Here is a 17928-nt window from a genome sequence, read left to right as displayed (position 1 = left end):
CCTCTGACCTTATTAGTATCGAGTTATTTGTCATATTCCATGTTGGAATTTTATAAGATGTTACTAAAAAAATGCCTATCTATTTGGAACCTGTACAAAATCGTACCTTTTCAACCCTTCTAAGTTAGAGAGAAAAAATTATTATAATAATACTAATCGTCTTAATTGAGTGAAGTGTGTTTTGACCTTTTGGGCCGTTCTTATAACCAACCCTTGTCAATAAGAAAGTAGAGAATTTTTCTAAAAAAATACATGAGTAATAAGAAGTGACGAAGACGAAAAATATGAAAAATATAAAAACAGAAAATTTAATATATAAAGTAAATTGTAATCTTTTTTTGATAGAAAGAATGTAGGATGTGAATTAATAAGTAAATGTTGTGACGGTCCTGTGAATCCGCACAATATAATTATGTTTATTGAAGTTATTAATTTCATATTATAAAAATCACTTTATATTAACGTTTAAAAAAAGTATAATTATTACTTTGTACAACGTTAATTATGTTTTATGTTATTCATTGCACTCTACGCAGTATAAACGAGATATTTGGAATTCTAACGTTGCTATAGCAACGAGAATCAATAGTCATTATGTGGTAGTGTGTCTGACAAAAATGGAAATATAGGTAATAGTGAACTGCATATTGCTTAGTTATTTCACTAATATATAGACCTATAGAAGTTGTATCTTCACCTTCGCGTTTTAGTTTCAAATATTTATGAACGAAATGTAATCGTGCAAATAATTGACTTGTAAACGTCACAGTATAATTGGTGGTCCAGTATTGTGGAACATTATCAGCACGATCTTGAGTGATGTGTTTTGCGTGTTAACTTACACCATTGTTCTCGTGAATCTAGTTTGCACATAAATTTATATTATGTACGCGTCAAGTAATCCTTATAATCTGAGATCCAAAACAAGTCTTACAGCTAGATCTATCAATTGTGGTGATGAACTTGATGAATCACAAAATAAGAATGGTGCCATGAATATGGTGAAGTGCTGCAAAGATCCCGACAAGGAAAGGTTGGTAGCTTGTGAAAATTATGGCCATTGGTATCATTTACAATGTTTGGGTTTGTCCGATAAGCATTGGGAATTATACCAGTCAAATGAAAATTATTTCTGTAGAGATTGTGATTCATCTTATGATCCGTTCAGTATTGAAGCTTTTGTGCAATGGAAAAGAAGTCAGGAAAATGTTCAAGAAATTGACATTCGTCCTTCTGTGCTGGCAGAGACGTCAACGGGGCAAAGTAATGTTCCTTTTCAAATGTTTGATCTGCTGGCAGAGTTAAGAAAAATCAGCGAGTCACAACAGATGGAATTTACAAAAATTAGGGAAACTCAAGATTCTATGAGGCAAACTCAAGAGCTTGAGTTTACAAAAATGAGGCAAACTCAAGAGTCTCAACAGCTTGAGTTTACAAAAATGAGGCAAACTCAAGAGTCTCAACAGCTTGAGTTTACAAAAATCAGGGAATCTCAACAGGAAATTCAAAATTCACAGCAACTACTCAAGCTTGACTTCCACGAATTGAGTACATCGTTACGAAAGGAATTAGCTGAAGTTGCAGAGTCCTGCAAATTAGCAACACGTTCATTACATCAGGAAATGGAAAGAGAAGTGCAAGGACTAACAGAGAAAATCGAGGAAGTCAACACTACTTGTACAGAGAATTCTGATAAACTTGCTGGCTTGAATGATCAGATTACAGAATGCCAGAAAAATGTTTCAGGGTTGTCTCGGCAAGTTCAAAGACTTGAAGCCGTTGTGAGCAAGGACGAAATAACTAAGCGCGTGGAAGCATGTGAGGAAAATATTACTAAGTTAACATCTAATATTTCGACTAATGTTGAATCAAGTAATCCTGTACAAGTTTACAGTTCTCATGTGAATAGTAACTGTCAACCTGGTATTCCTGCACGGAACCTAACCTCTCCTAAATCATCTGATTCTAAAGCGTGTGATGTTTCTGATGATGAACACAATCGCATTGTTTCACAAAGACACAAACGTTCTAGAAATAATCGAGTAAGAACTAGTAATGTCAATCAACCCGTTCTTTATATTCTGATGGTTCTGGTCAGGAAAGAAAGAGACAAGTAAACCAAAAGTCAGCATATCCACAGAATCATCGATGTGATTATCCTGACAATTGTATGCGTTCGCTTACTCAAGAACCTCGACGGTTGGTAAGATTGAATGAACTTACTGTTCTTCCTAAATATTCTGGAGATCCTGAAAAATCAAGCCCACGTAAGTTTATTAAAACTTTAACGTCCTACTTAGACTTACTGCAAGTTCCTGACATGCAAAGGCTTGAATGTATTACTAATTGTTTTCAAGGACCTGCAGAAGGTTGGTATAATACTCATGTCGATTCGTCTACATCATACAAACAGTTTGTTGACGAATTTCTGAATCACTACACGTCTTATTCGTTAACTCAGGCTCAATTATCTGAACTTACAAGTCGTAAATATGATCCTAAATCGACGAGTAGTATGGAAGTTTTTGCTATTCGTACGCATTCAGCATATTATAATTTAGTTGATCGTCCGAATGATGCAGACGTTATTGATATTTTAATCAATCAGTTGCCCACATCTATTGCACAAACAATATTAGCTGCTAGATTAGTTAAAATGGATGATGTAATTGAGTTACTAAAGAGGTTGGATTTAGTGAATTCAAGATCAAACAAGAGTTTTAATGTTCATGATAATGTACGTGAAAAAAAATTCCGACATGATGGGAATAATTCTAAAAGTTTTACCGACAATAATAGTGCAAGGGCAAAACTGAGAGTTCAAAGTGTTGCTAAAAGTTCATCGTTTGTGAACGATGATGAAGCTAATGGAAATCAAGGTTCAAGACGTAACGTAAGACGTAATGATAGTGTTCATTTTGTTTCTTCTAGCGATGAAAATAAAAGAATTAAGATTCCACGTACAGATGTTTCGTTTGTTGCTGAAAAACAACAATCAAACTCCAGCCAAAAGACGATGATATTTAATAGAAATAATAATATTGGGAAACCTAACCTAACTAACAGACCATATAATCGTTACAGACGTAATGGTGCAGGAACTAAAAATTTTCGGCAAAATAGAAGTCCACAAAGCTCACGATACTTCAACAATAATGGTACATTTATGAGCAACAGTTTCAATGCCAGAAACGAGCAAGAACAACAGCAATTTACACTGGTCCTAACTCTCAGTTCTCTAACAATAATTTCCTCTCATTCCAACCATGCAGTGTATGTGCCAATTGCGGATATTCGTCTTCTCAGTTGTCAACGGGAAACAGTTGCAATGCAACTGCAGTGGCGAATACTCCATTAAATGAAAATGCTCCATCTTTCGATCCAAGAGAAACTTCTTGTAAACAGTTCATTTCTTCTGTCCCTGAAGCAACATTAAACGAACGTCGCGGTTGAACGTGGACCAGTTTGCTCGCACTAACATAATGGAGGGTCCGTCTAAATCATATCGTAGTGATAATATAGGCACAACTTGTCAGTATGCTGTATTAAGTAATTCCGTTTTATCTGAAGTTGATCATTGTTATCCACTTTCAATATTTTTTCAATTAGATTGGTACGAAGATGAACCTACTTGGATTTTAAATGATACTGGTATACCTACTCCTATTACTGATCAACCTCTGATCACAGGAACAGTTTGCGATATTACCATACAGTGTGTCATCGACAGTGGAAGCCAGTGTAATTTAGTCAGTTATGAATTATGGTGCAGTATAAAATCAATTATTCCGAGTGCCAAACTGGATACAGTGGATCAACTTAAGTTATTGCCGTTTGCAGGACATCAGAAGTTTCGTGTTGCTGGTCGGAAGATTATAAGTATTTCAATTAACTCGCAAGTTTTTTCTTTGGAGATGTTTGTATTAAAGCAACTGCATGCTGAATTAATTCTCGGGATACCATTTTTAAGGCAGTACAAAGCTGAACTCGATTTTAGAAGAAACGAAATTAGTTTGATGGCGTCTACTGGTTCCGAATTGGTTCAGCCATTAAATTCTAGCAAAAGCACAACTGATAGGGATTGCTGCCAGATGGAGGATGTTACTATAGTGAAAGAAGTAGAAAATTTACTTGTCGTTTCTCTAGATCAGATCACAACGAAGGTGCGGTCGTGTGAAGCACTCAACACGGAGCAGCAGTCTCAGCTTGAGAATCTAATAATAGAATATCATAGTTTGTTTTCTGATCGACCCCGATCTGCATTCGTAGAACCTTATCAAATTGAACTAGACACAAATGAACCAATGAAGGCACCTATGTATCCAGTACCGTTTGCCAAAAGAGCAGCGTTAGAAAAGGAACTAGAAAAATGGAAAGCCTGGGGAATAATTAAAGAAATGTCTTCGCCTTATTTAAACCCAGTACATATCGTCCCAAAATCTAATGGTGAGTGGCGTCCAGTGGTGGATTTTCGTCGCCTAAACCAACATTTAATTTTACCACTTACCCATGTTGAACCGATAAACGAGCTACTTCAACATTTTAAGGGTGCAAGATATTTTTCTTCGATTGATCTCTCCTGTGGATATTTTCAAATACCACTTACGCCCGACTCATATAAGTACACAGCTTTTTCATATCGAGGACGACAGCACGTGTTTTGTTACTTGCCATTTGGTATAAAATCAGCTGTTTCTGTTTTTGTTGAAAGAATGAATAAGGTGTTTGGACCAGAGACTCATTCACTTCTGATGATATATGTGGATGACATTTTAATATTTAGCCCAACAATAGAGAAACATTTTGAACATCTTGATTATGTTCTACAGACATTGCAGAAGACGAATATGTCCATAAAATTTGCCAAATGCAAATTTTTCCAAACGGAAATTAAGTTTTTGGGTCATGTGGTGTCTGGTTCCGAGATTAAGGTCGATCATGATAAAGACTCAGCTATTCTACAGTTTCCTGTTCCTCAAAACAAAAAGTCACTTCGCAAATTTTTAGGACTGGCAAATTGGAGGAATCGTTTTATACAGGGATTTTCAGATATCGCTAGTCCATTATATCATCTTTTACGCAAGAATGTGCCATTTTATTGGACACCTCAGTGTCAAGAAGCTTTCTTGTTATTAAAGAATGCTCTAATTTCAGCACCAGCATTGAGTCAACCCTACCTTGTGTTGAGGTTTTGTGTTTCTGTTGATGCAAGCCAGAAAGGATTGGGTTGTGTACTTTGGCAAGTTGATAATGATTAAATTCGTGTCATACAATATGGTAGTCGTGCTCTTAGAGGAGCAGAGATTACATATAGTACACACGAATTGGAATGTTTAGCTATATTATTTGCTCTGGAGAAATTTGCTATATATCTTCAAGGAACTGATTTCAACTTATATTCAGATCATAAGTCGTTGTCTTGGCTTAAAACTGCACAATCACTTAATTCTCGTCTTACGAGATGGGCTCTCAAACTGCAGTGTTTTGATTTCACGTTATATCATGTCCCAGGAGTTTCGAATAATATTGCTGATACGTTGAGCAGATTTCCGCCTTGTACTACTTATTCTGCACTTGATGATAAATTATATATCAATCAAGTAATTGTGGAAGATTCACAAGATGATACTTCTTCTATTTGGTTAAAAGCTCAACGAGCAGATGAAAAGTGCAATAATGTAATTTCTCACCTGGAAGATAGTACAACTGATAAAAACTTTTCAAAGTATCTTCTTCACAACAAAATTCTTTTTTATAAACCAAATTCAGATGAAATTTGTAAACTTGTAGTGCCACGCGAGCTTATACCTTTCGTATTGCACAAAATGCATGATTTAAATGGACATTTTGGTTATCAGAAGGTTTTAGCAGCTTGTAGAAGGGCATATTTTTGGCCGGACATGAGAAAATCAATTAGAAATTACCTGAAAGATTGCTTAGAATGTGCACGAACGAAGATTGTAGGTCGGCCGTTGCGGAGAGATGAATATCACGTCGTTTCTCACCAACCTCACGATTTCCTCTCTATTGATTTAATCGGAAAATTACCAAGATCACGTACATATGAATATCTCCTCTCAATTGTAGACGTTATGTCAAAGTTTGTTATGATTTATCCGTTAAGAAAAGCGACTGCCAGGGAAATTATCAATCGTTTTGAAGAACAATATTTTAAACATTACCCTGAATGTAATGCATTATTATCAGATTGTGGAAGCCAATTTACATCAAATGAGTGGAAAGCCTACATGGATTCAAGAAAAATTAAGCATATTACTACCACTACATACAATCCGAAATCTAATCCTATTGAGAGGTACAATAAGGAGATTGTTAGATTACTGCGATTATTCTGCAATGATAATCACACCAGTTGGTATCCAAAAATAAATTCTATTATTCAGTTATTAAATCATTCATGCTCTTCAGTTACCGGATTATCTCCTAGTGAACTTTTCTTACATGAAGATATGAAGGACTCAATTTTTGAAGAAATCAGCTGGCCAGAACAAATTAAATCTTTGCCATGGAAACGCAAATTGTTTTTAGCAGAAATCAGGACTAGACAATCTAGAAGAAGTAGGAAGATTAAGAATGCATTGAACTCGATCAAACTTCAAACAGGAGATTTGGTTATGATAAAAAATAGGCAAGTTAGTTCCAAAATTAACAGCCAGATTCATAAATTGTTCAACTTGTATATTGGGCCATTCCTTGTCAAGGAAATTAAGGACAATAATGCAATTCTTTACACAATGAAAAAGCAATATTATGACAAGGTGAACTTTTCAAATCTTCGAGTGTTTAACTGTTCGGAAGAAAAGAGAAATCAACTCTTGTCTGAGAATTAAATTTATGAGAGTAGATACTTGAAAAAATGAAACCATTCTGTTTATTATTTTGTACAATTGAATGTTGTATTATGTTCTGATTTGTTATTACCTGTTAGGCACAAATCTGTTTATGTGCACGTTGTTGTCGAATGTCAGATAATGTTGTCAATTTGTAACTTTGTTGTAGTTATGTTGATACACATCTGACTGATTTATAAATGAAAACTCCTCCTCGTTGTTTCGTAGTTTTCATTTTCCCGGAGGAGGGGAATGTTGTGACGGTCCTGTGAATCCGCACAATATAATTATATGTTTATTGAAGTTATTAATTTCATATTATAAAAATCACTTTATATTAACGTTTAAAAAATGTATAATTATTACTTTGTACAACGTTAATTATGTTTTATGTTATTCATTGCACTCTACGCTGTATAAACGAGATATTTGGAATTCTAACGTTGCTATAGCAACGAGAATCAATAGTCATTATGTGGTAGTGTGTCTGACAAAAATGGAAATATAGGTAATAGTGAACTGCATATTGCTCAGTTATTTCACTAATATATAGACCTATAGAAGTTGTATCTTCACCTTCGCGTTTTAGTTTCAAATATTTATGAACGAAATGTAATCGTGCAAATAATTGACTTGTAAACGTCACAATGTAAAACTACATTGGTTCAAAATCTAGGTCACTGTGGAGGTAATGTGATCAGCATCTTGCTCTGGAGGCCTTGTGCCGCTTTTTGCAGGTGCATTTCTGGAAAAATTCCCACCTGATATATACGAGTAAAACCTGGTAATCGAACCAAAGTCTCCGAGATGCCTTACCTATTGGAGCACTGCGGTTCTAACTGAAAAACTAGCATGCAATAAGAATAATGAAAATAAATAATCACAATGACAAGGATAAATGAAAACTAATTTCAAACTGCAATAAAAGTGGATGAATATGAAAATCTTTTTGGCAGTGAAAAAGTCTAACTTATATAGAGTTCTTCAAATTATACTTTGTTGTAGTTAGTGTATTTGTCAAGTCTAAGGATTATATTATTACATAGCATTGCGATTTTACCTCTTGCCTACCAAGAAATGCAATCTGAGCAACGCCATCCAAAAAAGAGAGTTCTAATTCGCACGTTGATAATATACAGGAGGAAATAAAGCAGGAATACGTGACAGCACTTACGTGAAGTTGAACATGTCTCTAAGATGTAGGAACAGGACGAAATTGAACTTGGTCATTGTGTCTTTCTCCATATCTACAGTGCTGGTAAGACGATCCTCCAAGTTGTCAAGAGGAGTGGCTGTTATCTGCAACACAAAATGTTAATTTCAACAAAAATAGATATACCGATGCATAAATTGACACTTATAGTAGTACTAGTTGATTGCCCGGCATTGCCCAGGTATTTATTTATCCGAATCTTCTATTAGACAGGAAAATAATGAATTCTAACTATAGTGTAAAATGAACTTGTAGTTGAACGGCATTGGGAGTGTCACTATTCATCTTAGCGACCCCGAAAACTAAGGATTCCACACCAATATCGGTCGTTTTTTATTATTTTTACATGTCACCCCCTCCTCCCACCCACATCCCTAGGGGTGCCAGGGGTGTCATACATCCACAGTATTCCTTTCAAGATTGCAAGTGATATGTGTACCAAGTTTAGTTGAAATCGCTCCAGGCGTTCAAGAGTTATGCTGGAACATACACACACACACACACATATACACACTTACATCCATTTTTATATATTAGATTAAAATACTAGAAAAATATTAGAAATAATCTTCTGGGGTCAACTTACCAGTACTGAAAACAGGAAAATAAAATAAAATTAAACCTTTCGTGTAAACTTGTAGGACCAACACCCACTGCCTTTTCTGTAATTTGAGTATTTTTTATGTATGTATGTTTATGTTTTACGCGTATTTTTTTTACTTTTCTTACTGTGTATATGCATTTCCTGTGTTTATTTTTCTTCTTCTTTCTTGTGTGTTTATTTTCTTTGGTATTCTAAGGTTTTTAGATTTTAATATTTCGCAGTTATAATCAATTTTTCTATAATGTAAAGTAGAGATGGTTAATTTGTAGAAAAGGCTTGTGCCTTATCTTCGCCATCGAAAACAAGAAATAAATAAATAAAATAAATATTTACTACCCATTATATTAGCATAGAAGAGGTGAAAGTAGACATTTTTGTACATTACAAAAATATACATGATGTCATTTACTATATATGGTTACATATAAGGTAGAACAAGTGAAAAATGAGGCCAGGCAAACCCATTATCCAAAATTAATGTTCTTACTTCCAACTATTTACCCTGGTGAAAATACTATTAATATATTAGTTACCACTATTTATTAAAAAGAAAATAAATTGAAATTCTCTGCTTCACATTGAATATGAGTTTGCTACTCTTTAATGTTTCAGCTAAATATATTATTAAATATAATTAAATTAAGAATTAATATAATTAAATATAATATATTAATCGCCCTGTACTCAAACACACACACACAAACGTGAGAAGCATATTTCTACCGTCACAGTGGTGGGAAATGTTAACGCTGCATTTATTAATACGAGACAAAGTCCAGGAAATGCTGGTCCATATTTCGCTATTTCATCTTCAGACATTCTTACACAGAGTTGCAACAATCCGTTATATAAATTATATGTGGTGAATTTCTAAAATGTTTTACGGACCTACGAATCACGGTGTAGTATTCTTCAGTTTGTTCAATTTCTTGAAAAAGACGGCAGATTCTCAATGATAGTAATGAAAAGAGAATTTTGACGATGTGGTTGTAAAATAACTAATTAACTCCCATTGTTATACAATTATTAAGTTGAATTCTTCATTTGTATCAAATTCAAATTAGCTCTGAAAATTTAGGGCGGCTTAGGCAAATTTATGAAGGCCTTCTAGCCCCATTTGATTACGGACCTTCCTCCTTTAATTTGGGAGCGTAAGAGGTTGCCCTTTCTAGCGACTCCCAAATTTCATCATCCCTTCAAAGTAGAACACCCTGGACTGCATTCTTGAAGACATACGAGGCTCTCTCGTCTGGATTTACATTCAGTATAATCCTTTGTGAGACTCGTGTTATGTCGTTTCTACATGTTTGATTCAGGTTTCAGAATTTCCCAACTCAGGAACTATGGAAATTCGAATGAAAACAGTGCCATCTCAGGAATTAGTCTTTACCGGTTGGATTTTTTTAGTGATATGTCTTCTCGACTCAGGAAGTCCTAATTGTCTCGGGAGCGCATGTCTGTGTAACTGCTAACCTGACCTACAAGCATATGATCTGAAATATACTCAAAATTTATTAGAGAAAAGAGGAAACTCGCCGTAAAGCACAGTACTTTTTCAAGCATTCCCCAGTTCCTGAATTGAAAACTTTCGTCGCAGTTCCTGAAATGGGAACTTTCATCGCAGTTCCTGAATTGGGAACTTTTGAAGCAGTTCCTGAATTGGGAACTTTCGTCGCTGTTCCTCAATTGGGAACTTTCGAGGCAGTTCCTGAATAGGGAACTTTCGTCGCAGTTCCTGAATCGGGAACTTTCCTCGCAATTCCTGAATTGGGAACTTTCGTCGCTGTTCCTGAATCGGGGACTTTCGAAGCAGTTCCTGAATTGGGAACTTTCGTCGCTGTTCCTGAATTGGGAACTTTCATCGCAGTTACTGAATTGGGAACCTTCGAAGCAGTTCTGAATTGGGAACTTTCGTCGCTGTTCCTGAATTGGGAACTTTCGACGCAGTTCCTGAATCTGGAACTTTCGTCGCAGATCCTGAATGGGGAACTTTCGAAGCAGTTCCTGAATTGGGAACTTTCATCGCAGTTCCTGAATTGGGAACTTTCTTCGCAGTTCCTGACTTGGGAACTTTCGTCGCAGTTCCTGAATTGGGAACTTTCGTCGCAGTTCCTGAATTGGGAACTTTCGTCGCAGTTCCTGAATTGGGAACTTTCGTAGCAGTTCCTGAATTTGAGACATTCGTCGCAGTTCCTGAATTGGGAACTTTCATCGCAGTTCCTGAATTGGGAACTTTCGTCGCAGTTTCTGAATTGGGAACTTTCGTCGCAGTTCCTGAATTGGGAACTTTCATCGCAGTTTCTGAATTGGAACATCCTGAGTTGAGACAGCATATATTTGTGATTGTTCCTCCATCCATCCATCTCATCTTATCATCATTCATCCTCATCTTGGTGATCAGCCAAAAGTTGAAGAGAACTAAAGTTACATAAATAAATAAATCCTCTAATTTGCACCCTGCAACTTACCACAACGATCATCGAAAGCCTCTGCCCGTACATGTCTGTCCTTCTCTCGTACTTCCATCCAGAGGCCGTTACCACAATCCCTTCTTTTAGCTTCCAGTAGCCGAGGTTAAGCTCCCTTGTAGTTGCGTTGTAGGCCGTCTTGTAAACGTCGCTCAAGGCAAACCTGGAACCGTCTTCTTCCCTGGCTATGGTCACTTCAGTATCCATATTCAGTTTGTATGGGTCGAGGCTCTTTGCTTCAAAAAAACTGCTTCTATTCTTCTTGTGGAGCATCAACCACTTGTAGTTCTCAGAGAAGCTCAAACTTTTGGAGCACTGGAAATAGATAGTGACTTCTGAATTCCACCAATACCAACGCAGGAAAGGCAAGGTGTGACCATAGGGGCGGATAGGGATACATAGAATTGTCATTTTAATATACCTATGAATATTTATTTATGTATTTATTTAAACGCTTTTATACTGGCGTGAACAGCCTTTGTGCCTTAATACAGCAGTTTGTATAGGCTACACACCAATGTGTGAAAGTAAGTAGTTACTAGTAACACAGTTACAGGTAACAATTACTGTTTCAGGAATTCTAATTGCAACATATTACTTTCAGAAGTAAGTAACTGTAACTGAGTTACTTTTTTGCAATCGAAGTAACGTTATCAACAGATAAAGTCGTAAAATGCTAAGTATCCTGTCGATTCGTCCCGTTAAAATATTGAAAGCTCTGTTTGAATTTCTTGAAGCAATGGACCTAAAAATGTTCTTGCTCGGTTGCCTCACACCGCGATGAAAATAAAGGAATACGTATTTTTCGTTGGTGTAGTGGTTGTGAAGGATTATACTATAGGTGGCTAAGGGACATATATAAGCCATATTCTCGGTATTGATTAATAATATCAATTCTAGAAGTAAAGGGTTTTCCTATAAGAATGATATGATTTTGAAATGAACTGGCAACTATGCTTCAAATTTTATAACTGTCACTAGTTGTCATTTGTGTTTAGTATACACTGTGACAATTCATCATGTCTAAATACACGCTTCAAGAACTTTTGGTTATTATCCAAAAAAAATATTAAAAATAGACATTCTATTGAACTTGAAACGGATCATAATTTTGGGCAAAATGTTATCTTCTCAGATGAAGCTCATTTCTGGTTAAGTGGATATGTTAACAAACAAAATTGTCGTTTTTTGGTGTGAAAACAATCCACAAGTGATTCACGAGAAGCCCTTGCAACTCAAAAGGTCACTGTATGGTGTGGTTTATGGCATGGTGGCATCATCGGACCATTTTTTTTTCCAAAACGAGGAAGAAGATGCAGTTACAGTGACTGCTACATTGTGCCTCCTTTAACAGATGTTTTGTGGCCAAATTTAGATGAAATTGATTTGGAGGACATGTGGTTCCAAGAATACGGCGCCACATGTCACACTGCTAATGCCACTATCGACGTATTGCAAGAACAGTTTGGTGAATGGATAATTTCAAGAAATGCAACTGTTAGTTGGCCTCCAAGGAGTTGTGATTTAACTCCTTTAGATTGCTTTTTGTGCGGTTATTTGAAATCTATAGTGTATGCAAACAGACGACGAACCCTTGTAGCAGTAAGATTGAACATCGAACGCTGCATTCGTGACATTAGGCCCGAGTTATTGCACAAAGTCACCGAAAATTGGGTTCATCGAATTCATTCGTGTGCACGAAGCCGAGGTGGACACTTAAATGATGTGTTATTCAAAACATAATTAATAAACTATGCTTCAAAACAATATAAAAAAAATTGGTTGTATCTGAAATAGTTTTTATTTTATTTCATTGTAAAATCATATCGTTCTTATTGGAAAACCCTATATAATAGTTTATGTTGGTACTTGAGTTCTGCATGGGAACACTCGCTCGCTCGCACTCGTAAGAGTCTCCCACCCGCACCAAGGAATATAATTTTAATGTGACAGTAATCCTGATCCATATTTGAGGACCCACTACCACAGATAAATTACGGTTATACTTGTACAGTACATGAGTATTACCGTGCAAATTGTCCATGATTATTTTCATTATTTTTTCTCTTACATCCTATGTGTTTTTAAGCCATGGATTTTTATGTATGCTGGTACAGAAGTTGTCAACAGCTTGTTTAGAGTTTTTATTTTAATTCTTTCATCTCTTATTGAGTCAAATAAAGTACACGAACATGGTGATGGACAATTTACACGGTAATACTCATGCATTCCACTGCACTACTGCTCTTCAAGCGTATACTGCTCGTTTTGCCTGTTCTAGAATTATTCGCTCGAACGAAGAAGTCCTCAATTCCGTGCGCTATCTAGCGTCATCCGTGCGAACTATTTGGCGCTCGAGCGAAATCCTATCTATCCCTGCAGCACTCTAGTTGGTACACTACTATATAAAAAACAGCCTCATCATTTTAATAATGCTGTTCTATTAGAAATTTTCTATATATTTTCCAATCAATATGCTAGCTTTTTGTGCTTTGAAAGATTTTAGGGGTTATTGTATTCAAATAAAAATATATTACTAGTAATTTATCAAAACTTGGGGAGGGGGTTTATGAATGATTTGGGTAGGATTGCATCCACCCCTGCCCCTATGCGACTTCGTGACATATGCAGCGCAAGGCAATACCAATGCTAAATGTATTGTATAAATTTAAGAATATATGATGAAGCACTTTCTATCAGTGTACAGTACTTAATCCTACTATAGAAACAAGGAGCTTAAATAAACAATACAGCCAATCCTAGCAACCTACCTCCTCCAATAAGCGATGAACGCCTGGACAGTCCACGTCAAGCAGCACACCAAATGCGTAATAGTTCACAGACATCGTCCTATTTATATCAGGCAGGTCTTTCTTCAGATCCACAACTGCCATTCCAACGTTGGAATCCATTAAAAGCTTCATGAAGTATAGCTTCTCTAAGATAAAACAATTTAGAATATATTAAAATATGGCATACTGTAAAAAGTGTGGTGCAAAATAAACCAAGTATACAGCCTTTTAACACTTGATCATGTATCGTGTGCAGTGGCGGTCTTCCTCGGGTGTGTTGAAGTGTGGATAAAAAATCTTTAGATCGGCTCTGGCTCGGTGGTCATGGTAAGGGCGGGCGCTGGGAACTTTTCAAGGTGAAGCAACGTTCCTGGCTCAAATTCATGCTTATAATGCAATTATTACAAATATTTTGTATGCAATTTTTATTAGAGGAGAAGGTCTGAATATGGGCGAAGGTTTAAACATGGGTTTTGGAGTTATCAGCGCTCCCGGGTGCTGCAGCCTGGCAGAGGCTATGGGAAGTGGTTATCTGTCAAGGACAAAGGTTGCGGCGCCAATTCGCAAGAGAAAGTGGTGGTTAGTTTCGGCCTTGGACGCTGTTATAGGATTGCGACCTCCGAAAACTTTTTGCAGGTATGTTTCATCTCGGCGTTTTCTGAATTCTCATCTGCTTTGTATAGGTTATGATATTAGCGGTACATAAAACAAATGTGGGCTTTTATAATGCCATGATTTGTTTGTGAAATATGTACCACAGAGAACGAAAATAAATTGAAGAAGAAAAATAGCGTGTTGGTCTAAATATGGGCTATGGCTTGAGGTCTAATGTTGAGATCACATTTTCAACAAATATTTGGATGTTTTTCTTAATTTCGATTTTTCCCATTCCGCGTGATTTTCAAAACAACAGTTTATTCTTAAATATGAATTTTATAATGTTTCAGCGATAAATGGCTGTTTTCTTTAAATTTTAATTGCTTTTTGTGTTTTTGCCACTAGTAGCCTATATTTAGACCACAATTTTGAAATACATCATTTTACCATTTTCTGGAAATTGCTTTTTATTAAAAAAAATGGAGACCTTCTATTCTTTAGCATGCTATTTCATTTAAGTATATATTTCATGGATATGCATTTTAAAGCCAGGTGCTTGATATATTATTTTTTTTCCTCCGAAAATGAATAAATAAAGGGGGGCCCATATTTAGACCTTTTCCTCTAGTGTTAAAATTTCGGCATATAAATTTCCTGTATTTTGTATAAAAAAAGGAATATTATAAAAATAAAGCGAAGTAAGCTTTCATCGGTTAAAAAATGCTTCTCTATGCTTTTACAATATAAACGAAGCTTGAAAACGTAATAATGGAAAAAATTAATTCAACTGATAACATTAAATTAAAAAGACTCAATTTACCAAAACTCATTTAGTCACAGTTACCGGAATAATAAAAAGAATTCTGGAATAACCATTTTATTTAATAAACTTTTCCTATTATTGTAGGTTCACTCATTGATTTTACATGTGTTAATAGTTTTATTTGATCATTTTGGCACACGTGATCATTTCTCGCACGTTAATGAAAGGAAACTAACCTAATGGAGAATCTTGAAACGTTCTTCACTTTTGAAGTGAAACTGAGTTATGTTAGTCAATATTGTTAAGGCCACTTTGTGTACTTTGCTTTACTAGATTGTTACCTTGCGTTATCTAAATAATATAGGCCTATATCATGTATTCATCCTATTTGGGTGGGTACGCGGGTGGGCTGAGACTATTTTAAGATGGGCTAGAGCCCACCCAGTGGCGACGCCCCTGGTCGTGTGTGATACGTAGAATGAATGATAATGAGATGAAATTCACGAAGAGACAATTTCAAATGAACGTTCCCTGAATGAATGTGAGATGTTCAAACGTTCTCAGCGCTGTATGTTGTAGGGTAATGTGATGAATTAAAAAAATGTAGAGGTGTCTTTTCGAAGACACCGAACTCTCAACTTCTCTTCTACGTAGTACACCCTGGACCTCGTATCTTGCAACTAACGAGACTCTGGCGTCTAGACTCACAGCCAATCCTCTGGGGCGCTTGTATTGTGTTCATTCATCCTTATCTACGCAGTTAGCCAAAAGTGGCAGAAAAGTGAAGTAAAATAAGTCAATTCAATCCATCTATCATAAAAATGTAGTTCTTAGTACGAGTACTACGTTCAGAAAATAAATAAAAATAATTAATAATATTGAAATATCTCACCTTGTTCTTCACACAAGAAAGCTACACCAAATTTAATATGCTTCCACGTAAAATAATCCCTTATGAACGGTCCTATTGCACCTGACAGGTTGCTGGTTGAAATCGTGGCATAAAATGAAAATAAAATAAATGCAGCTGCAATATTTGCACACTTGAACATACTGTCTGCTGGCAATAGTTATGGTGTACAACTGAAGTATACGCATCAATTTCTCGTTGTTCTTGGTCAGCCTAACACTTCCAATTAAAAATTGACAAAGAGACTAACCTAATGAGATTTCTCAGTTGTGGCATGTTTTGTGTGGGAAATTCCTTTGTGTCGGTCATCTTGGCAGACGAGAAAGAAAGATGGAAACCAACTACGTCTTTGTTCTTCAAATTAAAGATTCCAGATTAGTGAAACAAAAGAAAGACGCAAGCCAAAGTCCTTGACGAGTAAGTTACTTTCGGACGAGGGCGTGCCGAAGGTGTGGCTGAGGGAACTGCAGCCCCTCCCCCAAAAGCATGAGTCAAACAAGTAAAATGTGTCATTTAAAATCCGAACTTAAATCCATTTCTAGAGCAATGTTCATTACAATGTTGTATAGTTTAGTTCACACTATAGCACAGCTGGAGTAATCATTACAACGGCATCTCGAATGCTTGAGTTTGTTCTAAGTTTACTTTATGTACATAGATGGCCCAATCGGGAACGGACCTAGACCCCTTGATTATAACGCCATGACGCTACTACTGCACCATCGTGGATGTACCCAGCATCCCTAATGAGTTTCGTGAGATCCGGAAGGTTAGTAACTTGAGTGGTGTACATCTTGGATTTATTAAACCCCCAATCAAAGGAAATCCAAGGGTGTTAGGTCTGGTGAATGTGGAGTCCATATTCGCTGTGTAGCTCTACCAATCTACGTAACACTCTTTGATTGTTTTGTTTGGGAGTTTATCACATCCAAGATGTACGCCACTCAAGTTACTAACCTTCGGGGCTTGAAGAAACGTATTAGGGATGCAGACGCAAGGATCACAGCTCCTCTTCCATTGCGGCGAGCTGGAGAGAGGTCTGTACGCTGGACATGGAAGCATTACGCTTATGGGAGTATTATTTTACTTGTTCTCTTGAGAATCCGAAACTTTTGATGGCGTAGAGAAACACATGAACGAAAAGAAGACATGTTGAAGATTTTATTGGTCGAAAAGTCGAAACTCCCATTTGATTAGCCGTAACTTGAAGCTGTTGCGTTTTTTCTTAAAAAGGAATGCACGGGATTCTAAAAATTATTATTCATTGTCTTGTATAGTCGGGTTTCTTTTTAGTATCAGTGCCCATTCTGACGGTATTGAAATAAGTGCACGGTGGCGCGAAACTGTCACTCTTCGCCTTAAGGTTCCGTTTTATTCTTTTACGTGTTTCACAAAAATGGATATGGACTTTATAATCACCCTGTATAAGTCGCACCCAAGAAACTTTGATGTGCGAGATAAGCCTCCTGTCAATCATCTTGTCTGACACCATATCCCTTTGTATGTAGGAAGGTGATTGGTCAGAAGTTTCTCCGAAGTTGCCTTGTCAATTCTTCATATACGTTTCTCAGGAGAGGAGGAGGAGGGGTCTTCAGTGCAGTCAGGTGATTGTCTTTTGTGCATGGTATATTGAATGGTGATGGGAGCGAGACTCAAAACGATTTTTGCAGGCAGGTGACTCAGGCGTCTTCTTGTCCTCGTACACGTCCAGAGATGGTGAGTTAATCCAA

General features: G+C 36.5%; 1 protein-coding gene across 1 annotated transcript in view; it reads right to left on the bottom strand.

Moving 5' to 3' along the window:
* The window catches only part of LOC145996306 (ionotropic receptor 75a-like), a 47972-nt gene extending 36780 nt beyond the window's left edge, over positions 1 to 11192 (bottom strand). Inside the window, exons 1-2 of the mRNA XM_083132738.1 lie at positions 11137 to 11192; positions 8026 to 8150 (exon numbers count right to left, since the gene is read on the bottom strand). Coding sequence (XP_082988864.1) covers positions 8026 to 8150; positions 11137 to 11169 — 158 coding nt within the window. The 5' untranslated portion in view covers positions 11170 to 11192. The remainder of the gene's footprint in view (positions 1 to 8025; positions 8151 to 11136) is intronic.
* Between the last annotated feature and the right edge of the window lie 6736 nt (positions 11193 to 17928).

Source organism: Lepisma saccharinum, chromosome 12 (assembly GCF_977018435.1).
Source record: "Lepisma saccharinum chromosome 12, izLepSacc3.1, whole genome shotgun sequence".
In the NCBI taxonomy this organism is placed as follows: domain Eukaryota; kingdom Metazoa; phylum Arthropoda; class Insecta; order Zygentoma; family Lepismatidae; genus Lepisma; species Lepisma saccharinum.
This window is presented reverse-complemented; position numbering and strand designations above follow the sequence as displayed.